Here is a 22,546-nt window from a genome sequence, read left to right on the forward strand (position 1 = left end):
CCCGCAACCTCCCTCAAGGACTAAACACCCACCATGTGCCGAATACCACCTTCACCCACCGCCGCTACTCTCAATAAACCTATAACGGGTAGTTAACCCCTGCATGGCCTTAGGTAATGAAGCTGTCTGTAAATGCATTTTTATTGCATCGAATTGATGCCAGGGGTCTCCGGTGCTGATATTAATGTTTATCAGCCCCGGAGACTTGCGGCTTCAATCCGATGCAGAAAAAATGCATTTTTGGTTTTCAAAGTTCTGCTCGCAGATTCCATCTTGTCACCCTTGGGCTGGCGAAATGAATCTTTAATAAACACGCAATTCCAGAGCCCCGATTATCTTATCGGAGTTATAGAATAGCACAATATCAGAAAAAATGCGATTTCCAGATGTTTTGCAGCTCCGGAGCGATGTGTTTTGCCAGGGGCGAGAAATCCCCAAAAAATGCTTTTCTCGTGCGATTTAACCAACTTATCGAAGTTTTCAGAATGGCTACCTAGCAAAAGTTTGCAATAGCTGCTCAAAAGCCTCGAAAACTTGATTATTGAAGCTACCAGAATGAGGCCCATAGTGTTAGGACTTGCAAAGAAGACAGGGCAACTTGACGTAGTTTGCAACTGATGATGGTCACTAAACAGCAAGTCCTCATCTTCAGTTCTGATCATGATCTCAGTGAAACCTGGTTGCAGTCTCCCCTAGAAATGAGAACAATGTCAAAGATTTTAGGGCAACTAGATTGTGACTAATCCCGACATGGGGAACTCAACAGTTTAAGTCTAAGTATTTTGTAGCCAATAACCTGGGATATATCTGTCTGTGCATCTCTAAAAAATTACTGCACTATTTAAATTCAACATACTGTACAGATGCAGCAGACATTATTTTAACAAATCACGCGGTGTAAACCTCGGAATACCCATGTTATGGTGCGGGATTTCTTCCAACCGTACCGCCTTAAGACACGAGTTCATGCGAGTGCATAAAATGGCATTTTAGTGTTCTGGCTTTTAAACACCTGAAATTGACACAGTAGCACAGTACTGTACACATTATAATTCATTCATTTCATTGCATTTAATTGCAACAATCCATGAAATTCAAACAAAGCAACCGCGATAAACACATGTGCCTGGGGCGATTGGCCGCGTTAATGCCGCGTGGAGTACAGCAGCGCACACGAAAACGACGCTGTGATTTGTTAAAATAATGGCAGCTGCATCTCTACTGTATTGTACCAAGAGAGAAAAATATTTAAATTAAGGCATTGGGGCAATTTAGAGCAGAGAAATTTTGCTTTAATGCAACATTTTTTGGAGCAAAATTGTGTCTTTATCTGGCATAAAGTTAGAAAAGTATGGAAAAATGAAAAAAAAATGAATGTGCCACACATCAGTATACCTAACATATCAAGAGGCATGATAAGGATATAAGGATATACATCAAGTTTAAAAACCCCATATACAGCAATCATGAAGAGACAAGTTTATTGTAGAGAGTATGCCATGGATATACAAATGTAGCAGCCGTTATTGCTCCTGCTGCCGCATTACAATGGGATACATAGAATGAGCCAGCAGGAGCTGTCGACATTCTAAGTGGATTAAACGTGTGGGGGAAAGGGGCGGGTCTAACACACCATTGCACCCACACTTGGCTCACATCAGCGGGTGTAATATTGCCTGCTAACCCTGTAGCCAACATTTCAGGGGCAAAAGCAGTTGTGTGTAATGGAAAAGGATCTATACATACTTGTCCCACAGCCCGTGGGACCATGTTTGTCTTTATGCCGATTGCTATTTGTGACATCAACAGCACCATGTATGATCATGTTATGACGTATTGTTCTTTGATCGTCTCATTGGGCTGGTTAATAACATCAGTATTGTGGACAGATTCCCCCTGTCTCGGAAGTGTATGTCATCATCTTAAACCATGTAAATACAAACAGGGTGAAATAAATTAAAAGTAATAAATGGTGAGGCACATGCGCGTTGCCTGAGTGGATGGAGTTTTAGCACATGAGCTCCGTGGCACAATGGGCATTTAAGTGAGAATAGTACACTTTAAAAGTATAAATCCTCTACAAAAAGATGGCATGAACACATAAAACAGCAGAGATAGCACCAAAACTAATTCCTACCCAAAAAAAATAAAACCGAAAATGATCTAGGAGAGTTTTTCCATAGATGCAAGAGCTGAGGCACTACTCAGGCCATGGCAAGAGAGGACTCAAGCTCAGAATCGGAAGGGAAACTAACAGACAGAGTCCAAAACTCTACAAAAAGAGATGGGAACATTAAAGCACTTCTACACTTGGAATTGCAGCAGGCTCACCAAGAAATCAAAAAGGTCATAGCCCTGTGGGAGAGAACAGACATTTTGGGAAAAAAAGTGGATGAATCCATAAAAGCACAAGCCAATATGGATCAGAGTCTCACACGCTTACAAGCACAATTGGAGGACCTAACACAGAGGCAAGAAGAAAATAGAGACCGGAGGAAAAACTTCAGAACAGGGGATATTCCTGAGTCGACTATGGAACTGGAGAAGTTAGTCTCAAAATAGCAGATATCAGTCCTCCCGGATAAAACCGAAGAAGCTCTCTCTCTTGATAGATGCCGCAGAGCCCTGAGACCCAAACTACCGGCAGGGGATCACCCTAGGGACGTGATCATAAGATTCCACCATTTCAGAATAAAAGAGGCCTGCTTTGCTGAAGTGAGGGGACATAATGATTTTGCCTTTGAAAATATCCCACTAGAAATCTACCAGGACCGGGCCCTGGCGTCCCTCTCCAGACACTCTAGCCTGAGTACGTGAACAAAGTGGATAAAGTGCGCAACTACAATCAACCACGTGGGTGGGGTGATAATAAAGTGATGATAAAAATTGTGATAACAATTAAATATTACGTGACCTGGTGGACACTGATAGGGGAGCGTCTGCAGCCGTGGAACCAGGGGTGGCTCAAAACACCCCCTAAAGCTAGACAAAAAACAGAAAAACACAGCGCACAACGCTCATAGTGCATCAAAAGAAATATTATTCCAATCAAACAGTACAGGTAAGTATTATGCGTACATCAAGGGAGAAAAAAAACAGCATTTCAGGGGTTAATGTTACCCATGCGCCAACCGGATCTCCAAACAGGATGTTGTCTGTTGTTTAAGCAGCTTCCAGCCTCTGGGTCTTTCGATCCATACACGAAATCAGTAGATCCTTGGTAGTCCTGCTATTGGAAATGGAAGTCCCAGCAGACTCGTTATTAACGAGGATGGTGATTCCGTTAGTTAGGTTGGTCTCTCACGGTGGCTTGGTGCACACTCACAGCCCTCCGGTCCTCCGCTTCCGGATCTCTGACGTCACTCAGTGGCGACACCGCAACTCTCGTCGCGATTTCCTTACCAGTGTGAAAATGAAACCAGCAGCTTATAGTATACATGCCTACATACACATACGTATGCACAGATTTACATGCACCCATGTACACATATATACGTACCCGTATACATATATATATACCCGCACACACATACCTGCACATAAATCGTCCCGAGTGCATCAGTGTGTCCCCCCGCGCCGAAACTTTAACTGCGGGGGCAGACCGTGAAGCGCCAACCTTGGCCGCCCACCCCTTCGCGCCTACCCCCGGCCTAGGGCCGCAACCACTAAGAGCGGCTGCACTAGACTATACATGCATATATATCCACCTACGTATACATGCCTATATACACACATACCTACACATACCTACACATACATATATACGCGTGTAAACCCACAAACACCTATGTCTGTTTGCGCATCCCAACAATATATATACATATAAATATATATCCACCTACGTATACCTGCCTCTATACACATACGTATGTACAGATTTACACACACCCATGTACACATATATACATACCCGTATACTGTACACATATATATACACACGCACACACATGCCTGCACATAACATCCATACATATATACCCACACACACACATATATATATCCACACCACACGTATATATATGACCACACGTATATATATGCTCACACATACATACATACATATATACACACACACACACACACACACACGTGTATGCCCCCTGCTCGGGGGCAAAAGAGGACGTGCTGCATGCCAGCCTGGCCTTAAGTAGGCCTTCTGGAAACTCCTCCCCTGTGCTGGGGAGGGAGGTGTGGGGGCGGGCCAGCGAGGGGAAGGCCAGACCCCCCTGGTCATGAAGTCCCCCCGCCTATGGCTAGGGAGGCTGCTTTCCAGCTCTTAACTATAAGTTTCTATCCTCTGAAACTTTTTCTCAAAACTTTGGGCCTGTAATGGCTCACCTTATTATTTTGATATCCCTCACCCCCCGCCCCCCTACCCTAGTTGTACTTTTCCTGGGGGCACTAAACAATACTGATTTAAACAGGCCAGATATTTACCACACCGCCTGTATTTTGACAAGGTACTTGTTTAGGTGAACATTAGCCACGTTTCCTAACAACCAATGTCTTTGAAAATAATTTCACATAATGTAAAAGGCTTTAATAGCCTATGCAAAAGGAGAGCTACGCTTTCAGACAATAAAAGAGAAAAAAGGAAGATATTATCCTACTACCGGAAACCCATTTTCAATGACACAAGGCCCCGAAATTCAGCAAGCACACCACTCTTTAGCCGAGGTTAAAAATGAGGAGTAACTATTTTATTTAACAGGTGCATACCATTCAAAACAGATATAGTAAAATCGGACAAAAAAGGTAGATGCCTGATTTTGATGGGGACATTGGACAGGACCTTACTATCGCTAATGTATATGCCCCTAATGAAAAAAAGCTCAACATTGTTCAAAATGTTTTCATCATCTAGGGGGTATGATAATGGGATGGGTGGTTCTTGGAGGAAATTTTAAGATAACTCTAAATCTAAAGCTGGACCACTCAAGCTCAGGGGAGCCCCCCAATATGAAACGCAGAAAGGCAAAAATTAGAGCAATAACCAGAGGCCTTAAATTGCTCCGGCTGGTGGATGCCAGGCGTTAGCTGAACCCCACAGTAAAAAATATTATTAATTCTTCTCACCTGTTCACCAATCCTATTCCTGGATAGATTATCTTTTAATAATAGCCGGGTCAATGCCCAAAATAATATCAGCTAAAATCCACAATATGGACTTGTCGGACCATGCACCGGTAGAGCTACAATATTCAGAAAAAAAATATATAAACATTTCAGAAGCCAACTGGAGACTCAACAAGTTCATATTAAAAATACCAGAGATAACGTCTAAGGTAGAAGGGAAATAGGTCATTTTTTTTCAGATCCAGATTTGAAGAGTATTGTCAATAATGACTCTCTGGAAGGCCCATAAGGCACTATTAGGGGCAAAAAGGGGATGAAAAGTGCTAACAGTTCTAAGTGATTGACTCAAAAATACTAGCTTATAGTGCAATCATTGTGAACATATAAATGCAATTGTGAAATGTGAAAACACAACATACATCCTGAAAAAGTCCTGAGAAAATTGCCACCCAATTTACAGTATTTAAAGGTTTTCCCAAGTCCTTTTTTTGGTCTACGGTCCTTCTCCCTGCATCCGATGAGAGACGTGAGTGGGTAATTTGAAAAGCAGCAGAGATGCTGGGACGTTTCGACTAAAACGGCGAACAGCCGAAAGAGAACAGAAAAATGCTGCAAACCTACATCCCTCCTCCATGCACTTGATGAGATATCCAGGCAGACATTTAAAGGAATAAGCTGAGATGCTGGGATGCTCCAGCCAACAGTGGACCTGGAAGGAGGAATACCCCAAGAGACCAACAATCTCCATATACCATGCACAAAACTCAAGAGGAATGTTTGGAACTGTAAATTTGAATGATTTGACATTTTATTAAAACAATATTTTACTACTGTATGTTAGCTTTTTATATTTTTTGACAATGTTATTTGATATAAGCAGATTCTACATATTTTATGTGTGATGCACGCTGATACATAAAGAAAGAGGGAAGGAAACCAAAATCATCCTATTCGCTTTCTCAAAGGCCCAAAAGGAAGGAACTAAATGTGAGTAAGATACTCACCATGTTCAATTAAGATCTTATAAGTGTGATGTTGCTTGTCTCAAATCAGGAAGCAGACACGCAGGGCTGAGGTAGGGATGAAAATAAACCGACCAGAGCCTAGGGACAGAGTACTGTAAGAGTATCCGTAGTCGGTAAGCAGACTGGGGTCAGGGCTGGTGGCAGTGGTGCAAAGTCCAGTAAACAGGCAAATGGTCAGCGCAGCAAGAAAGCAGTGAGGTCGGGGTCATGCAACTGGGGAATCCAAACAGATGAAAGGGTAAGGCAGGAACAAACAGAAACTGCAAACATAGAACCTTCCGACTCCCACTAGGAACTGCAGCCTTATATAGCAGGCTGCCAGTACCCAAAATGGCCACAGTGAGCAGAAAGGGCAGGTGACTTGGAAAACCCAAACCGCAGCAAAACCCGGCACGGACTGAGCAGAATCCTTACAATCAGTTACAATATTACATTATTTTCTCCTCCCCTCTTTTCCCCCATCTTTTACCTGGATATATGCGCCACAGGGATCTTTTCTTCACTATTAGGGGCAGACTCATAAGCATAGCTTCAGGCAGAAAAAAGAGAAAACTAGATAAAATTAATAAGGCATAGACAAAAATACAAACTCTAACAAAATAACACAAAGAAAATAACACTTGAAAGATTAAAAGAGGCCAGAGCAGAACTCCATATATATTTAACTTCTTATGCAGAACAATTCCTTCAATGGACAAAGGGAACATGTTTTGAAAAAGCCAACAAACCAGACTCTATGTTTGCAGAAAAGTTTAGGAATAGGCAAACCTCTCATAACATATATGCGGTACGATTAAAATCTTGCATACTCACAACAAACCCTAACACGAAGGTCACAGAATTCCAAAAAATGTACACAAATCTACATGGTGGCAAGAAAGTGAATCACAATAACCAATATGATCGACAACTAGATGCATATTTAAAATCAACTAAACTGCCTAAACTTACCAGATCAGATACATGTACTGTATGGTAAGTAAGAAATTCACAATAGAAGAACTTACAGAAGTGATCAAAGGCCTAAAGTCATCAAAGGCCCAGGTGGCTTTTCAAATATTTATTATAATTTTTTTTTACCAGATCCCTAGCACCTCACTTATTAAATCTATCTAACTTAGTGCTCCCAGACACAAATATCCCATCGAATATGCTCCAAGCATCAATCTCCCTTATAAATGAGGAGAGAAATTATGTTGTGCGAGCTACAGGCCAATTTCATTTATAAATACGGACATAAAAATATTTTCTAAACTCCAAGCCTATAGACTAAATTCAATCCTTCCATCCTTAGTCCATCCAGATCAGGTGGGTTTTGATCCAGGGAGACAGGCAGCGGACAACACCAGGCACATAATCGATTAAATAGTTATAGGACCAAAATTCCCTCTATGCTATTAGGGCTAGATGCTGAAAAAGCATTTGACCAGATAGATTGCTCAGACATGTAAAACACCCTTAAGGCCTATGGTTTTAGCAATAGGTTTCTATGAGCAATCCTCGCATTGGAGAGTGTCCCAACAGCAACAATTTTCAGCCAGGGATTCCCATAAGCTTTGTTCCCTATCAAGAGCGGCACCAGGCAAGATTGCTTCTTATCTCCCCTTATATTCGCGGCCCACATAAGGAGCAATGAAGACATCCAGTGTATAAAGGTAGATGATCAACAGTACAAACTGGCCATGTTTGCAGTTGACGCTATTCCCACGCTTGCAAAACCTCTCTGTCAAATTTATTCAAAGAACTGTCGGATTTTAATACATTTTCAGATTTTAATACATTTTCAGATTTAAAAATAAAAATACATCTGAAACTATAAATAACAATACATCTGGAGCTCTAAATAACTCGAAAAGGAAATGGTAAAGCTAATAACATTACATTTTGAATTTATGTGACAGCGTCTAGCTATCAAGTATCTAGGCATATAAATCACCAAAGATTACAATAGACTTTATCCGGCCAACTAACCCAAACTACTTAAGATGCTAAGAGAAGACATCCATGTGAATTGGTAAAATACAGTACAGTCGGTTAAAATAACCCTCCTCCCACAACTTCTTTATTTTTTTCAGACACTACCCATCCCAATGCGTAATAAAGATATCATGGGCTTGCAATCACTAAGAACCAAATATATCTGGAATTATAAAAAAAAACAGAATCCACAAACAAATACTTACTTTTTCCATGGGTTCAGGGGGCCTGGCAATATCATGCCTAATGTCTTATTATAAGGTGGCACAAGCTGGCCAATTGATTCAATGGCACTCGGACCAAAATCTCAGAAGCTGGGTATCTCTTGAAGTCACACTGAGCAAACCAATATCATTGGAAAGCCTAACGTGGCTTGCGCCGGGATCCAACTTAGGTAGTAAAATGGCCGGGCTCATGATAGCTCACTCACTCCAGTTTTGGAAATCATCTACATATAAATACAACCTAACAAATAAAAACTCCTAATGACACCCCTTTGGTGGAACCTGGAGTTCAGTCCAGGCCTAGTTAGACCGCCACTGGTTGAATGATCTGCAAATACTGTATATCTTAAACCCCGACTGTTTGTATGTTTTCACAAACAAAAGGGTATCCCCACTGCAGAATTTTTTAGATTCCTTCAGATGAGGGCATGTTATACTAAAATAGGACGAAGGACCTCGTTGTCCAACTTCGAAGGCCTGTGTCTGAGCAAGCTGGGCCCACAAAAACTGGTATCAAGATTATATGGCTATTTTGCCTACCAATCAGTAACTTTTATGAGACAATAGAAGGAGGATCTGGGAGAAGAGCTGGAGAGGGACGATTGGGAGGACATATATATGTAACTAATAAATGCTCGATTTATACAACTCTTAGGAAAAATGCCCATAAAATATTACTAAGATGGTATTACACCCTGGTGAAACTCTCGATATTTATCACAGAATACTCTCCTCTTTGGCCAAATTTCGTGGGCCCAGGCAACATAGCTAAATATGTGTTGGACCTGCCCCCCAGGTTGAGTTTACATACAACTGCGGAGCATTTTGGGGACATGTTATGTAATGCATGTAGTGATCCTTTTGTTAAGAATCACCAGGTATCAAACTATTCATCAATACACATGTAGCCTGTCTCCCATTGTCTGACCTAACGCTACATGTGGTATATTACCTAGAACAGAGGACTCAGGACATCCTCAGAAGCAGGTGTCAGTCTGGGGGCAGAATAGAGGGGTTACATTTGCATCAAATTTGCTTCAGTACATAGCTGTATATTACATATGAAAATGATTGTTTACAGTTTGCTGTAGTATTATTCTTCTTTTCAATTTTTAAGATTCAATTTCACTACTGCAAAAAGGCTATATAAGCAATCACTCACATAGTACAGGTAGTTATTTAGACCATTAGTTAATATTATATACATGGTATATTTCTTGATAGAATATTATATAATTTTACGCAGAGTAACATAAAGATCTAAAAAAAAAAAAAAAAGACAACTTGCGCAATGCACATTGAGTTTAATTATCTACAGTACTTTCTATTTGATTAAATTCTGCCTGCGCATGTGTAAATGCTAAACCGCAAGGGACAAAGACAAGCAAAACATAAAATTCTTATCATAAGAACTAACTAATTGCCTGCCCACAGAATTAATGTTGTAGACTGTACACTATTTTGTACAATAGAAAACCGTATCAGTTCATGTTGAGCTTACAACCAGTGAATGAGTAATGCAGTACTGAGATTGGTTGTGATAGCATCAATAAAAATTGAAATTCCAAGTGTGAGGGTGGTTTTCTATTGAAAAGAAGAGGTGTTAGTCTAGTGTACATAAGCTCACTGCATCCCAGATAAGCCAAATGTTGCTACTTCAGTAAAAGCACTATTTCGTACCCTACATGCTAATTATTTAGAAATATACTTCAATGATTAACCTCCTTCTCCTTGCCTTCAATGTAATTGGCACAAAGAAAATGTTTGCCATATTTAAATTATGCACACTTCTTCCCTTCTTATTTAATATTGTTGACACATGAGATTCAATTGAACGGATTGTTGCTGAATACTTCAGTCTTTCAGTATTGTACCCAGTAATGAGGATCTTTCATTAATAGAGCACTCCAAGAGACTTGTCTAAAAAGGAAAGAAAAAAAAGGTTTCAAACAGGGGGTCTCCAGAGCTGAACCGCAGTGATTTCAGCTCTGGGTACTCCCTGCTTCCAGAGATACGTCCGTAGGGGGTGCTGGTATCTCTTTGCTGATTAAATCTCCCATATTATAGGACAACATAAGGGATGATATCGCAGCATTCTATTGGCCCGTGTAACATTTAAGCCACCATTTCGATAACCCCAAGTAGTCCAGTTGGAGCTGCTACCAGCACTCCCTACGGAGGTAAGTATCTCATAAGGCAGGGGATCCTCAGAGTGAAAATGAATGCGGTTGACCTACGGGACCCTATGCGTCAAACCTATTTTTTTTTTTAAACATGGCACTTGGAGTGCCTCTTTAACTGACAGTATTTATTTTAGTGAAGTTAGCATCGCTTCAATAAAATGACTTGTACTGATACTGTTGCTGCATGTTTATGGATTACTTCACTTAGCCCATTACACAAATTATGTTTTATAATCGAAATACATTAGGAGCATAAAGGGGCAGGGGCCGCTTGAAACATTTTTACGTATTCTGCTGTATTGAAGTATGCAGTAAATATGTTCGACTAGGGCTATTCTAGTATTATACTGGAGTATCCTTTATGCTGTTAATAATCCAAATACATTTCAACATGCCAGCATTTAATATTTTGATATTTAAAATTCTACTCACTAAAGAAACCTACACATTCTATATGATTTTAGAAGTACACAACATTAAATGGTTCATTAATTAAAGTTCAGTTATTGTACTGCTCACAGTAAGCCCAATGTATGTGTGTTTACCACATCCCTTTAGTGAATGAGACCAAAACTTAAATGGGAAATGAACATTATATTTTTACTAAACCCCTAAGAATCCTAAGGTTTTAAAATGTCAAAAGTGTGGTGAAATTTGTTGTGTAAGAGCAGAAGGAATTGAAGCAGAATCATCTGTAACACGAGAGATGGCTGACGTATGCTGGATAAATGCAGTGTGGGAAACTGAGTAGGTGGGAGGTACACTTAATATGGCAAGAGGAAAAATAAAATACATTTTTTTCATGTGAGAAACAAAAGGGTTATCTTTGGTCTACTGTGAAGAAAGAGTATGAATGGAAGTGGAAAATAATAGGAATAAATGAAGTGCAACATCAATGTATGTTGCTCAGTGACCAAATGGATAAGAACCAAAGGGTGATAAGGTCATTGATTGGGAAGAAATATTAAGTGTAAGAAAGATTTCCTTTAATATATGAATAAAAGAGTATAAGAAATTGGTATATATAGAGAGAGATTAATGTGTGTGTCATTAAGAAAATCTGGATGGAAAATAAATAATATGGGCTGAAATCATATTCATCTCAGATTCACTAAACAGTGCTACTGTTAGTGAATCTGAGATGAATATGATTTCAGCCCATATTATTTAGTTTTCATCCAGATTTTCTTAATGGCACACACATTAATCTCTCTCTATGTATACCAATTTCTATCTAATGGCTTTGGATTAAACAGTATGGATTGAAACTGGAAAAATCCATCAACTGATTTTTGAATGGAAAGCCTGGAAATTTGGGGCAACGGATTTTGACTGTTCCGCCCATCCCTCGAAATAACGCTATGTTCTTAAAGTCATGCCTACGGTAACAGTGTTGGTATCGATACTGTACATTTGCACCGTTCTAGTACATTACTGAAGAAGGATCTCATTTGTTATACATGCTTAACACCAAGACAATAAATATTTGCTTACAAAAACATTTTTTGGAAATTAACTTTAAGAAAAGTGGAGTTAATTATATGAGTTTATAGTTCCAGAAAGGTTGTTTCATAATCAATTCTCTTGATGAGTTCTTTGTTTCAGTTTAACATTGCTACAGAATATAAAAATATGCAATGTTTTCAGAAACCCAAATATAAAAATAAACAAAATGCAACATATTAAATGCAAAAATGAGGATTGTGAAAAGGATTTCTAATTACTGAGAAATGTATTCATGTACAAAAAGCCTAATGTTAAAAGCAACAGATAATAAAGGATCATCAGGACATAAGTCTTAAGCACAAAAGCAAAAAAATAATTCAAAAGCACCAGCCAGTGTCTCTCTTCTTATCAAATTAAAAGCATATTTGGTTCAATATTTTACTTTATAGGTATTCCAATAAGCAACTGTATAATATATATATTTGTTGTTTGTTTTCTCTTAGCTACCCTTTGCAGATGGGTTGTACCATTTCTACTACAATGACATAACTAAATCAAGGACAAGACGTAGTGTACAAAAGAAGGAACATTTAGGATTGGACCTCAAGGTAAGTCCTTTATGTTGAACTCTTGGTGGTTATTGTTATTAATTATAACTAGAGGTGGGCAAATGTTTTCTCCAACGTTCGAATTTGCAGCTTAAATTGAATTTGTTCAGAGATTCCCAAAATCACAAGAATTCAGAAATACATACCACTTATGCCTTAAATAAAATAAATTAAATAATATATACTGTAATCAAATATGGGAAAAATTGGGATTTTTTTTAATTAGTGAATTTTTCGGGGGAAAAAAATCACAAAAGAGATAAATCACCAACAAAATTACATTATTTTTTTTTTAATCTTGACTCTGAAAGTTCCTTCAAAATATTGAAAAAAACAAACCGTGAATTTTGACACATTTGCCCATTTCTAGTTACAGTCTTTAGCCAATCTGACTGCCATTTTTCATTTCAAATGTTTAAAATTAACAGCTTTTAATCAAAAACAACAACAGGACACTGGTATCCAAATCACATTTGACTTGTATTTGTATTGTATTTTTATTTATATAGTGCCACCCATGCTCGCTGCACTTTATAGAGACAATGTAGAAGCTATTACTCATGGAAAAATACAAATAAAGTCAATTAGGTGCCATACGAGTACCAACACATTGATTGTAATAAAGCAAGTATTCTAACGGAGTGGTCCAGATTTACAATGCTTTACTACGCACAAATAAACATTGGGGGAAAGGAGTCTCTGCTCCAAAACTCTTACAGTCTGGCTCATTTTTTGAAGAGTAGACATACATACAAAAGAAGTACATGGAAAACCCCTTTTATAGGACAGGGTGAACAAGGTAAGTGCATAAGAAGTGGGTATCGGGGTCACAACAATAGTTACTGTGCTCTAAAATGCTTAAATGACTGGGAATACATTTTTTTTTAACTGTGTGTAAAACTGTGTTACATTTATTGCCAAATGATGCCTGGGAATGCTAAATTAGTGAATTATGACCTTGTATAATAATGGAATAATTTAAATGTGTGTTATATTGCCATTGCTACATTTTAGAAACATCCTCATGGTAATATTATACTGTATGTATTATAAACTTGACCAATGTCATATTACTACAGATGTAGCAAGACTTACGGTCCCCAGTGCCGTGATCGAAAAAGCAAACTGCCAATCTGTATATACAGTACTGTATAAAATGTACCTTAATCTCATAAATTGCTGCTACAGTATAAAAGATTGTCCTCCTGTAGACGGACGTTCACAGAGGTACACAATTGGAGGCTTTTATAAGGTGAAATTATAATAAGGCTTTATTGTGCCTTTTCCTTTTCATCAGGAAATCATCCAAACACAGGGGGGGGAGGAACAAAGCTTCTATTCACTTGGAGTATTTCTAGTGAAATCCTATGCAATTAATTCACATCTCCGTTAGTTAAGCATTTCTCCCAGCCCCAAACATATAGCATGAAATAAGCAGATATAAGCAGTCTCTTAATTATGAAAGTCTTATCTGTTTATTGGAGGGAAAATCTTCTCAGTTCCTGGTTCAGCTCCCTTCACTCAGGGTGTGTCAGCTTCAGGTTTAGTAGTTTTCCCTGTGTCTTGAAATCAGCTCTGCTGTGTCTTCTGGCAGAGCTCAAGACATGTGGTGTCTCCAAAGGTCAGCTCACAAGTGAGCTAAGGAGTCACTTCCTGTCTCAAAAGAAAGGCTTTTGTAAGCAATCTAAATCAGGCAGGTGGTGTTTATTAATTGACTACCAGCAGTTAACCCCCACACTGCTAGATCAAAGGTACATTACTTGAACAGGGATTACTCCCCTGTTACACCTCCCCTAACCATTTCCACCTTTCCCAGAAAGTTTGGCCCGTATTTAATATCCTCTGATGCTAGGAAAATTAGCACAATTTAATTGTTTGCCTAGCTAAAAGATAGTTTACCAGCATATTGAATCTGAGCCTTGTTTCTATTTCCTTAAAGTTTCCTTTCTTTTATGTACAATGCTTTAAGTTTATAAACGTCAAGTCACCTTGTTTTGATTTTGACACCATTTTATGAATGTTCTATTTGGGAAGTGAGTTAAAGCTTGTTATTTGATACACATGAAAAGAGCATGAATGCATTTTTGCATCTCCTGCTTTAACTTTACTTTTTATTAGATATGAGTGTCAAAACGTCCTGTTCTACTCAATTGCTGCATTTCCCCCTTGAACCTCTCTATTACCCTGCTGTCATTGCATGTCGGGGTCTGAAGTGTAAGGGAATGTTGGAGTGTGTTAAGGAGGCTGACATGTTAGGAAAGATAGGTTCAGAGAGAGACATAGAGGAGCAGAGAGAGACACACAGAGGGGAATAGAAAAAGTGTTATACATATATTTTTAAATTATTTTTACAAAGTTACTCACTCATTGGCTTTACTAAATCCTGGACTTTGACCAGCGTAGAGAGCAAGCAGGATTTCACAGTGCATACAACCCAATAGACCTGAAGAAATGAATACAGTGTACCACTCATCTGAGGATTCATAGATTAGGATACAAAATTTTATTCTGGCTACACATCAGCTATTTTAAATGCATTAAAAAGTCAGGGGTGGAGGGCGCATGTGCGATATAGTCTGTGGAGGAAGCTTGAAAAGAGAGCTCCGCGAGCACCTGAGGCAAGCCTGCTACAGAAAGTTTCCCAGACACAAAATCAACGGCGCTAAATTAAAGGGACAGGTGGAGGAACTCTCATGGGAATGCCAAAAGGGAAGAAGTCTCAGCCCCCCACGGAGGCAGCTGACTTCTTCCGCAGGAGAGAAGGGCCATGCAAACGGAGGGTACCGGGCAGTCATCTTAATAAGGGTGAGTCAGATTCTTTAACACTCTCAGACACTGTCCCTGCACTAAAAACGACAGAGCATGCAGAGCTGTATGCCAACATTGAGGCAATGTTTCAGAAGGGACTGACAGCAGAATTAAAAGAAACACACAGGGAGATCTCCACTTAGGGTGATAGGACAAACACCATAGAGACTAAAACAGATGATTTAGTGGAGGAATACAAGGCCCTCTCCCAAGCAATAAAGCAGTCCCAGGAATTGATAACAGAGCTGCAGGAAAAAAATTAGGAACAAGAGAATTGCTCCAGAAGAAACAATGTCAAGATTCAAGGAATCCCAGAGCAAGTATTTTCTCTTGATACATACCTACATAAACTTTTCTCCCAGCTAATCCCAAACACCGATGCAGAAATCTACCATCTTGACAGAACACCTACAAGGATGCCTCAAGAACACAGACAGAACAATTATACAATTATAAGGTTTCATTAGTATAGGGTGAAAGGAAGACCTCCTCAAAATGGCCAGGCAAGCAGATTCTATAGAATTTGAGGAATCAACACTGGAAATATACACAGACCTCTCAACCATCACTCTACAGATGCAGCGGCCATTATTCAAACACTTCACACGTTGTATACCTCGTAATACCCATGTCATGGCGCGCGCTTTCTTCCAACCGTACCACCTTAATACGCGAGTGCAGGCAGGTGCACAAAATTGCATTTTAGTGTTACGGTTTTTAAACACCTGAAATTGACACAGTAGCACAGTAGCACAGTAGCACAGTACTGTACACATTACAATTCATTAATTTCATTGCACACAAAGAATGTAGCTTGCAACAAAGGGGGTTTCCCTTTCGACTCATAGTGTGGCACAGGGGAAAGGTACTAATGGCAGGGAACATACTAGAGGCAGAGGACCTCATGAGAGGAATAGGTCTAAATCAAAGTCCACTACATATGGAACCTGAAAGAGAGAATACAACAACCTTCAACCACTCTTGAAAGAAACTGGACACATACTTAAAGATTACACAGATGTATCTGTTTTTTTTAACTAAAAACTCAGAAAGACTCTCCTTAGGCCTCACAACGGGCAGCAATTTGGATCTGCAGAGCCTGGCATAGCCAACGAATGGCATGAAAATACCACCTACATCTGCAGGAGAAAAATGCAAATAGATTGGCAGTTCTATGCAAGATGAATCGGGTGTCATAAATCCCAAAACAAGAGGTACGACCAAAGCTGAAACACAGCGGAACTGCAAGCCAAGACCAACATGAAAGATCTGTTTGAGGCAATCCCCCACAAGACTCCAGGGGAAATAAATCCTTAATCAGGTCAACTCCCTTAAATCCAAATTGGAATATCTGGTACTCCAGAATAAAAGATCTTCTGCCCAGACCACTAATGACCAGATAAATGACCTACATAAGGAGTTGAATCTGATATTAGCAGAACAAGCTGAGAAACTACTAAGATGGACTGCTCAGAAATTCTATGAGAAAGGTAACAAGCGTGACACTATGTTGGCCAGAAAATGGAACACACAGTAAATCACATTACCTAACGAAGCCTAGAGTCAGGTAGTATGACTAATAATCCTAGGGAAATAGTAAAAGAATTACAGAAATGTTATAGTAAATTATATGATGGCCGGAAGACTAATAGATCCGACTGACTTTCTTAGGACTATCCGGCTTCCAAAAATACCCCAACACAAAAATGCTAAACATAACAATTACATATGAGGAAGTTGAACTAGTCATCGAGGTTTTGAAAGGCACTAAATCCCCAGGCCTGGACAGCCTTTCCGGATCATATAAGAAATTTCAGACCATACAGTACTTGCACCCAAACTGACTAATCTATTCTGTTTTCTACAATCACAAGAACTCCCTAGAGAAATACTTTTGGCAGCAATATTGCTGATCTATTAAATAGGAAAAGACCAGAATTACTGCAAAACACTGCCCTATCTCTCTAATAAATGTACATTTAAAAATGTTCACAAAAGTGCTAGCAACAAGACTTGTATACCTTAGAATACCCATGTCATGGCGCGTGATTTCTTCCAACCTTACCGCCTTAAGACGCGTGATGACTTGTTTTTATCGAGTGCAGAAAATGGCATTTGAGTGTTCTGGTTTTTAAACACCTGCAAATTGACACAGTAGCACAGTAGCACAGTACTGTACACATTACAATTCATTTATTTCTGCCACGGATACGCGAAGAATTTCACCCAAAGAAATCAGAATCAATGAAATTCAAACAAATCAACCCGCGGTAAACACAGGTGTGCCTGCCACGTGGAATAAAGCAGAGCACATGAAAACAGCTCTGTGAAATGTTCAAATAACGTCAGCTGCATCTGTAATAGCCAAAAGAGAAAAAACAGAAGCACAACCTGTATCAGTATCAACACTTTAAAACAGATTAAAAGCAAATAAAGTTCACTTACATGAGAGATAATGGAAGGGAACACTGAAGGGTGCGGGTACAAGGATATCAATGAGAAAGGTTCTTCAGTTGTTGTGTAGAAGACAAACTCACCGGTTTTCCTGATGTTAGGGCCGTGTACTCAGTCCAGCAGTTAGGGTAGTCTCATGAGCCTCATCCGACTTCAGTACATCCCCATGTGTGCTACTTGCTGTCTGGTTTGTAGCACACTTTCGCGTTCGGCGTCTGCTGTGGGAAATGACGTGAGAGCGTACATCACCGTGCTCTGTTAGACACCGCCACTGGTAACCCTACACGTTTCACTCATATGGGCTTCGTCAGACTTAATAGTCTACTCTCTGGTCTGATACGCCCAGATCAGGTGGGTTTATCCAGGACAGACAGGCCCTGGAGAATATCCAGAAGATCATAAATCACACTTACGTGACAGTACTTACACAAGGCCGTGTAAGTGTTTTTGATATTATTTCACTTTATACATCACCACCTCGGTACCTATTTATCTAGGAATATTTTGATCCATTTACATTGAATATATACACCTACCATCTCTCAAACCTGTGCTCCCCCCTGTGTTTCCCTTTGTCTTTCTGTACCAATAAGGATCCTGGATAGGTCCTACGGGGGTTTTTGAGTCATAGGAAGAGACTTCGGAAGCAGCAGTGATCCTTAGCTACTATATAAGGTCGTTACGTTCTTGGATTTATTTTATCTTATTATTATATTTATTTTTTAATTGAACTTATCCCAGAGGGAGCGCCCGGGTACTTCTTTTTTGCTATAATCCATGCAATGCTACATTCCCTAGATGTTCAAAAAACGTTTGACAGAGTAGATTGGAAATATTTTTACACAATACTATGGGCCTTTAGCTTTCAGGGTAACTTTATTAATTGGATTAAAGTTCTTTACAGATCTAGCTCCTTCATTAGAAATGCAGGGCAAGTGTCAGAGTAGGTCAGCATACAAAATGGAACTAGGCAGGGATGCCCTGTCTCGCTACTGTTGTTTTCCTTAACAATAGAACTCTTAGCCAGAATGATTCGTAATAATGTAGACATTTCTGGGATCCAAATAAAAATATTGAAACTGATAGAAATACAGTAATGGGCAGAAATATGGGACACTAGTATATCAAAGATTTCCTATTAAAGGAAAACAGTTATAAAATCCTATATAGGTGGTATTTGATCCCAGACTGTATACACAAATATCACAAACAAATCCCTCCTTTATGTTTCTGGGGGCATGGCCTAAGAGGGAAATTTGTTCATATATAGGGGGAATGCCTGGCAATCAAAAAACTCTGGGCGAAGGTGTATGGACTTCCCGAAGATACCCTAGGGATATCAATGATCCCTTCACCATGGGAAGCACTTCTCCATAAAAGACCCTTTGAGACTAACAGTAGACAGAGGAAGCTCACTAACCATATCTTTTCAGTGACTGATGTACCATTGCAGCAGCCTGGAAAGGACCTAGCCTCCCCACAATCATTACAAGAGTACGGAATATTAAGGCCCTAGAAAAAAACATATTCTTGTGTAAATTATAGGAATAGGAACAATAAAGAGTAACTGTACTATAAAGCTAAATGTTATGCAAGCCAGTAATATGGGTCAGTTGTTAAGCTTATTGGAGTGCATGCTGATGAACTGAATAGAATTCGTTTGGAGAAATACAGTAACATAGCTTCATGATTAAAAGTAGTGCCAGCTGCAGTATACAGTACATTATTTTTTTTACATAAATAATTTTACAGAAAAATCCCATTACAGATATTACAAAGTAAACACAAGGGGTTATTTGTCCAATTACTCACTTTGTAGAAAAATATCTTCACGCAAGACAATCTAAAGACGGGACAAGACAGTTTAAAGAGAATCAGTTGATGCAAATCTATAACAAAAAAAGAACGGGAAAAAAATGATTGAAAAAGTTATTATAATAAGTTCATATCCTGAAAAATAGAGGACATTATATAAAGTCCAACTCCAGTTAGTACATTGCAGTAAAAGCCAAATATTTATTACTTACAATTAAAATAACACAAACTATACGTGTACGTGAATGCACCTGACAAGTTTCGGTGGACCTACCTACCTTCGCAAGGACCAAAAAATCAGTAACACTATCATCTCACATATAATGGCTATTGCTTCCATGTTTATTTACACTAATGATCTGAGCCACAAAAAGTATATTATTCAGATTAAATTAAACACTTAAATTACATTCCTTATTGAGACTAATGAACGCACTGCAATTACATTATCAGGTTTTCCATTTTTGATGCACAATTTATGTTGGCTGAACCCACAAGAAACAAGATACTGTAACACATAGGCTTTATAATTGAGAAATTATTCAGATAACACTTCTTACTGAAAACTATGAACTTGGAGTTAAACTCTACAATTGTATCTCATTTGAAGGATGTGAACTTTTATTGTAACTTTGGCAATGTTTTAGTTTTTGCTTTGTTACAGGTTTGCCTTGATTGATATTCCAAAAAATACAAAAATACGTATAATATCAGTTATTTAAATATTTGTGCTTCTCTGACTGTTTTCTTTTACATAAATAACAAGTAAATCTATTTGCATATCTTTCTAATCAAGAAGACAAACTATTTATAGGCTGACACTCAACATTTATCTATTCAACACATTGGTTTGGTTATTTGGAATGTGGCTTTTCTTCCTCTGTAGGCAGACTGTATGGCGACAGTCGCAGAGCGTTTATGGAAATAGATTTCTCTCGCCACCCTTCCTTGGATAAATGCTCTGTAGTGTTTCTGAAGTGTCAGAACACTTTTCACTCTTTGGAGCAGGTCCAGTTCCTCAGTGAGAGACCTCTGTTTCTTGATTGCATCCTGCAATTCTCCTCTCAGGGTTTCCCTCTCTTCCATGTGCTTGCTCGGAGTTTGCATCAGCGCATCTTTCATATCTTGGAGCTCTGCAGATTTCATCAGCAGGGTCACCGCTGCTTGCAATTTACACACCTCTTTCTCCAGAGTGTGCTGAATTGTGGGGATGGAGCAGCCTCTCTGCTTCTCCATCTCTTGCTCTAGTTTCTGGACCTTCTTCTGATCCCTCTCATACAGAGTCACCTAGCCTGTAAGCTCCGTCTCCAGTAATCCTCTTGTGATGCTCAACGTGGCTATCAGCTCCTCATGCTGCTCTGCGGGGACACACTGGGTACTAAGACGCCCCTGCAGAACTTTTACTTTGTTAGCAGCCTGGATACTTTCTTCCTGCAGGACCCACTGCTTCTCCTTGGCCTCCTGTAGATGTACACGCAGCTCTTGCAGCTGGCTTTGCAGTCTATGCTCTGCTTGTGTACGCTGCTCCAAGGAGAGGCATTCTTTTTCATGCATTCCCTCTGCATTCGGCAGTGCTGCCTGTACTTCTAAATTTTCACGGGACAATTGTTTCTTCACTTTTTCTGCTTGGTGGAGCTTCTCCTTTCTTTCACTGTCCTGGTCAGACAAATCTGAATTTTCCTCTTTCAGACTTGCATTCTCTCTCTTTACAGTCTCTAAATCACTCAGGGCATTCTCATGGGTTTCCTTCAGCATACCCAGCTCTGTGTTTAGACTGTGGCCCTCCTGGTGTGAGTGTTTCACCTCTGTGCTGAGAGCGTGAACCTCTTGTAGAGCCTCCTTATATTTCTGTTTTAGGTTAGCAATCAGTTTGTCAGACTTGTTCTGCTTTTCATCCATGGTAGTAATTGAGGTATTGTCCCTTTCCAGAGTTGTCATCACCTCCTCCAACTTACTCCGTAAGAGACGCTCTGTTTTCTTCAAAGACTCATACTCTTGTATGGCTGGGAGTATACACCTCTGTACCTTAGCGTTAGCTTCTCGCTCCTTATCCAATTGCTCCGCAGGACTTCATAATCTTGGCGGGCTGTTTGGGGGTACAGAAATTAAGGCCTCTTTATCCTGGACCAAGGATTCAGCTTCGTTCTCCTTTTTCTTTGCCATCATTCCTGTGACCATATCGCCCATCACTCGGTCTGCAACACATCTCGGCTCCTTTTTGACGCATGTTGTCCTGAAATCACAGGCTCAAGTGGTACAGTCCCATCCCCTGTGACTTGAAAAATACTTACATTTTTCTTCTTCTTTCTCTTTGCTTTAGTAGCCCCTGAGAGATCAGTAGTACTGGACACACACTCACTGTTATCAGCTTCCACATCTTGCTTGCGCTCACAGGTCTTCTTGTTACTCCCGAAACCGATGTTGGGCATCAGGATCTGTCCCTTGAACCTCCTGAGGACTCTGTTGTCCGCTTGCTTTTGGAGCTGTTTGTATTTGAACATTTTGGGACACACGTCTTCCATGTGACCTAGTTCATGACAGGCCCAGCATACTAAATTAATCTGGGGGTACAGCTCGCTTCCTGGGGTCACATATGTGTCATCATCATCATCATCGTCATCGTCATCGTATGGCCTGAATGGACACTATTTTGCATGGTTATGTACATTACAAAACAAACATTTCACGTCGGCCATTTTAAAAACTCGTCAGGGAAAACTTGACACCGCACTTTGCTTATGGCGTTTTCACTTCCATCAGCAAAAATGTTGGTTCTCTGCTTGGGTTCAGGGCCTTAACATATCTTCAGCTTCTGACCTCTGGGTGTTATTGCATCCACACCACTTATTCTCTGTATGCTGTAAGCACAACTGGTCAAACACAGTGGGATAGACTTCACTCGCAGAGTCTGCACTTTACTTCAGTCAGGC

The 22,546-nt window shown here is 39.7% G+C and overlaps 1 protein-coding gene across 4 annotated transcripts in view; it reads left to right on the forward strand.

Annotated features, from left to right (window-relative positions):
- The window catches only part of PCSK2 (proprotein convertase subtilisin/kexin type 2), a 196,957-nt gene that overhangs the window by 26,353 nt on the left and 148,058 nt on the right, over nt 1-22,546 (forward strand). For all 4 annotated transcript variants that reach the window (XM_075596079.1, XM_075596080.1, XM_075596077.1 and 1 more), the window contains exon 2: nt 12,435-12,539. In XM_075596079.1, the coding sequence (XP_075452194.1) occupies nt 12,435-12,539 (105 nt within the window). The remainder of the gene's footprint in view (nt 1-12,434; nt 12,540-22,546) is intronic.

The sequence above is a fragment of the Ascaphus truei genome, chromosome 4, assembly GCF_040206685.1.
Source record: "Ascaphus truei isolate aAscTru1 chromosome 4, aAscTru1.hap1, whole genome shotgun sequence".
NCBI lineage: Eukaryota > Metazoa > Chordata > Amphibia > Anura > Ascaphidae > Ascaphus > Ascaphus truei.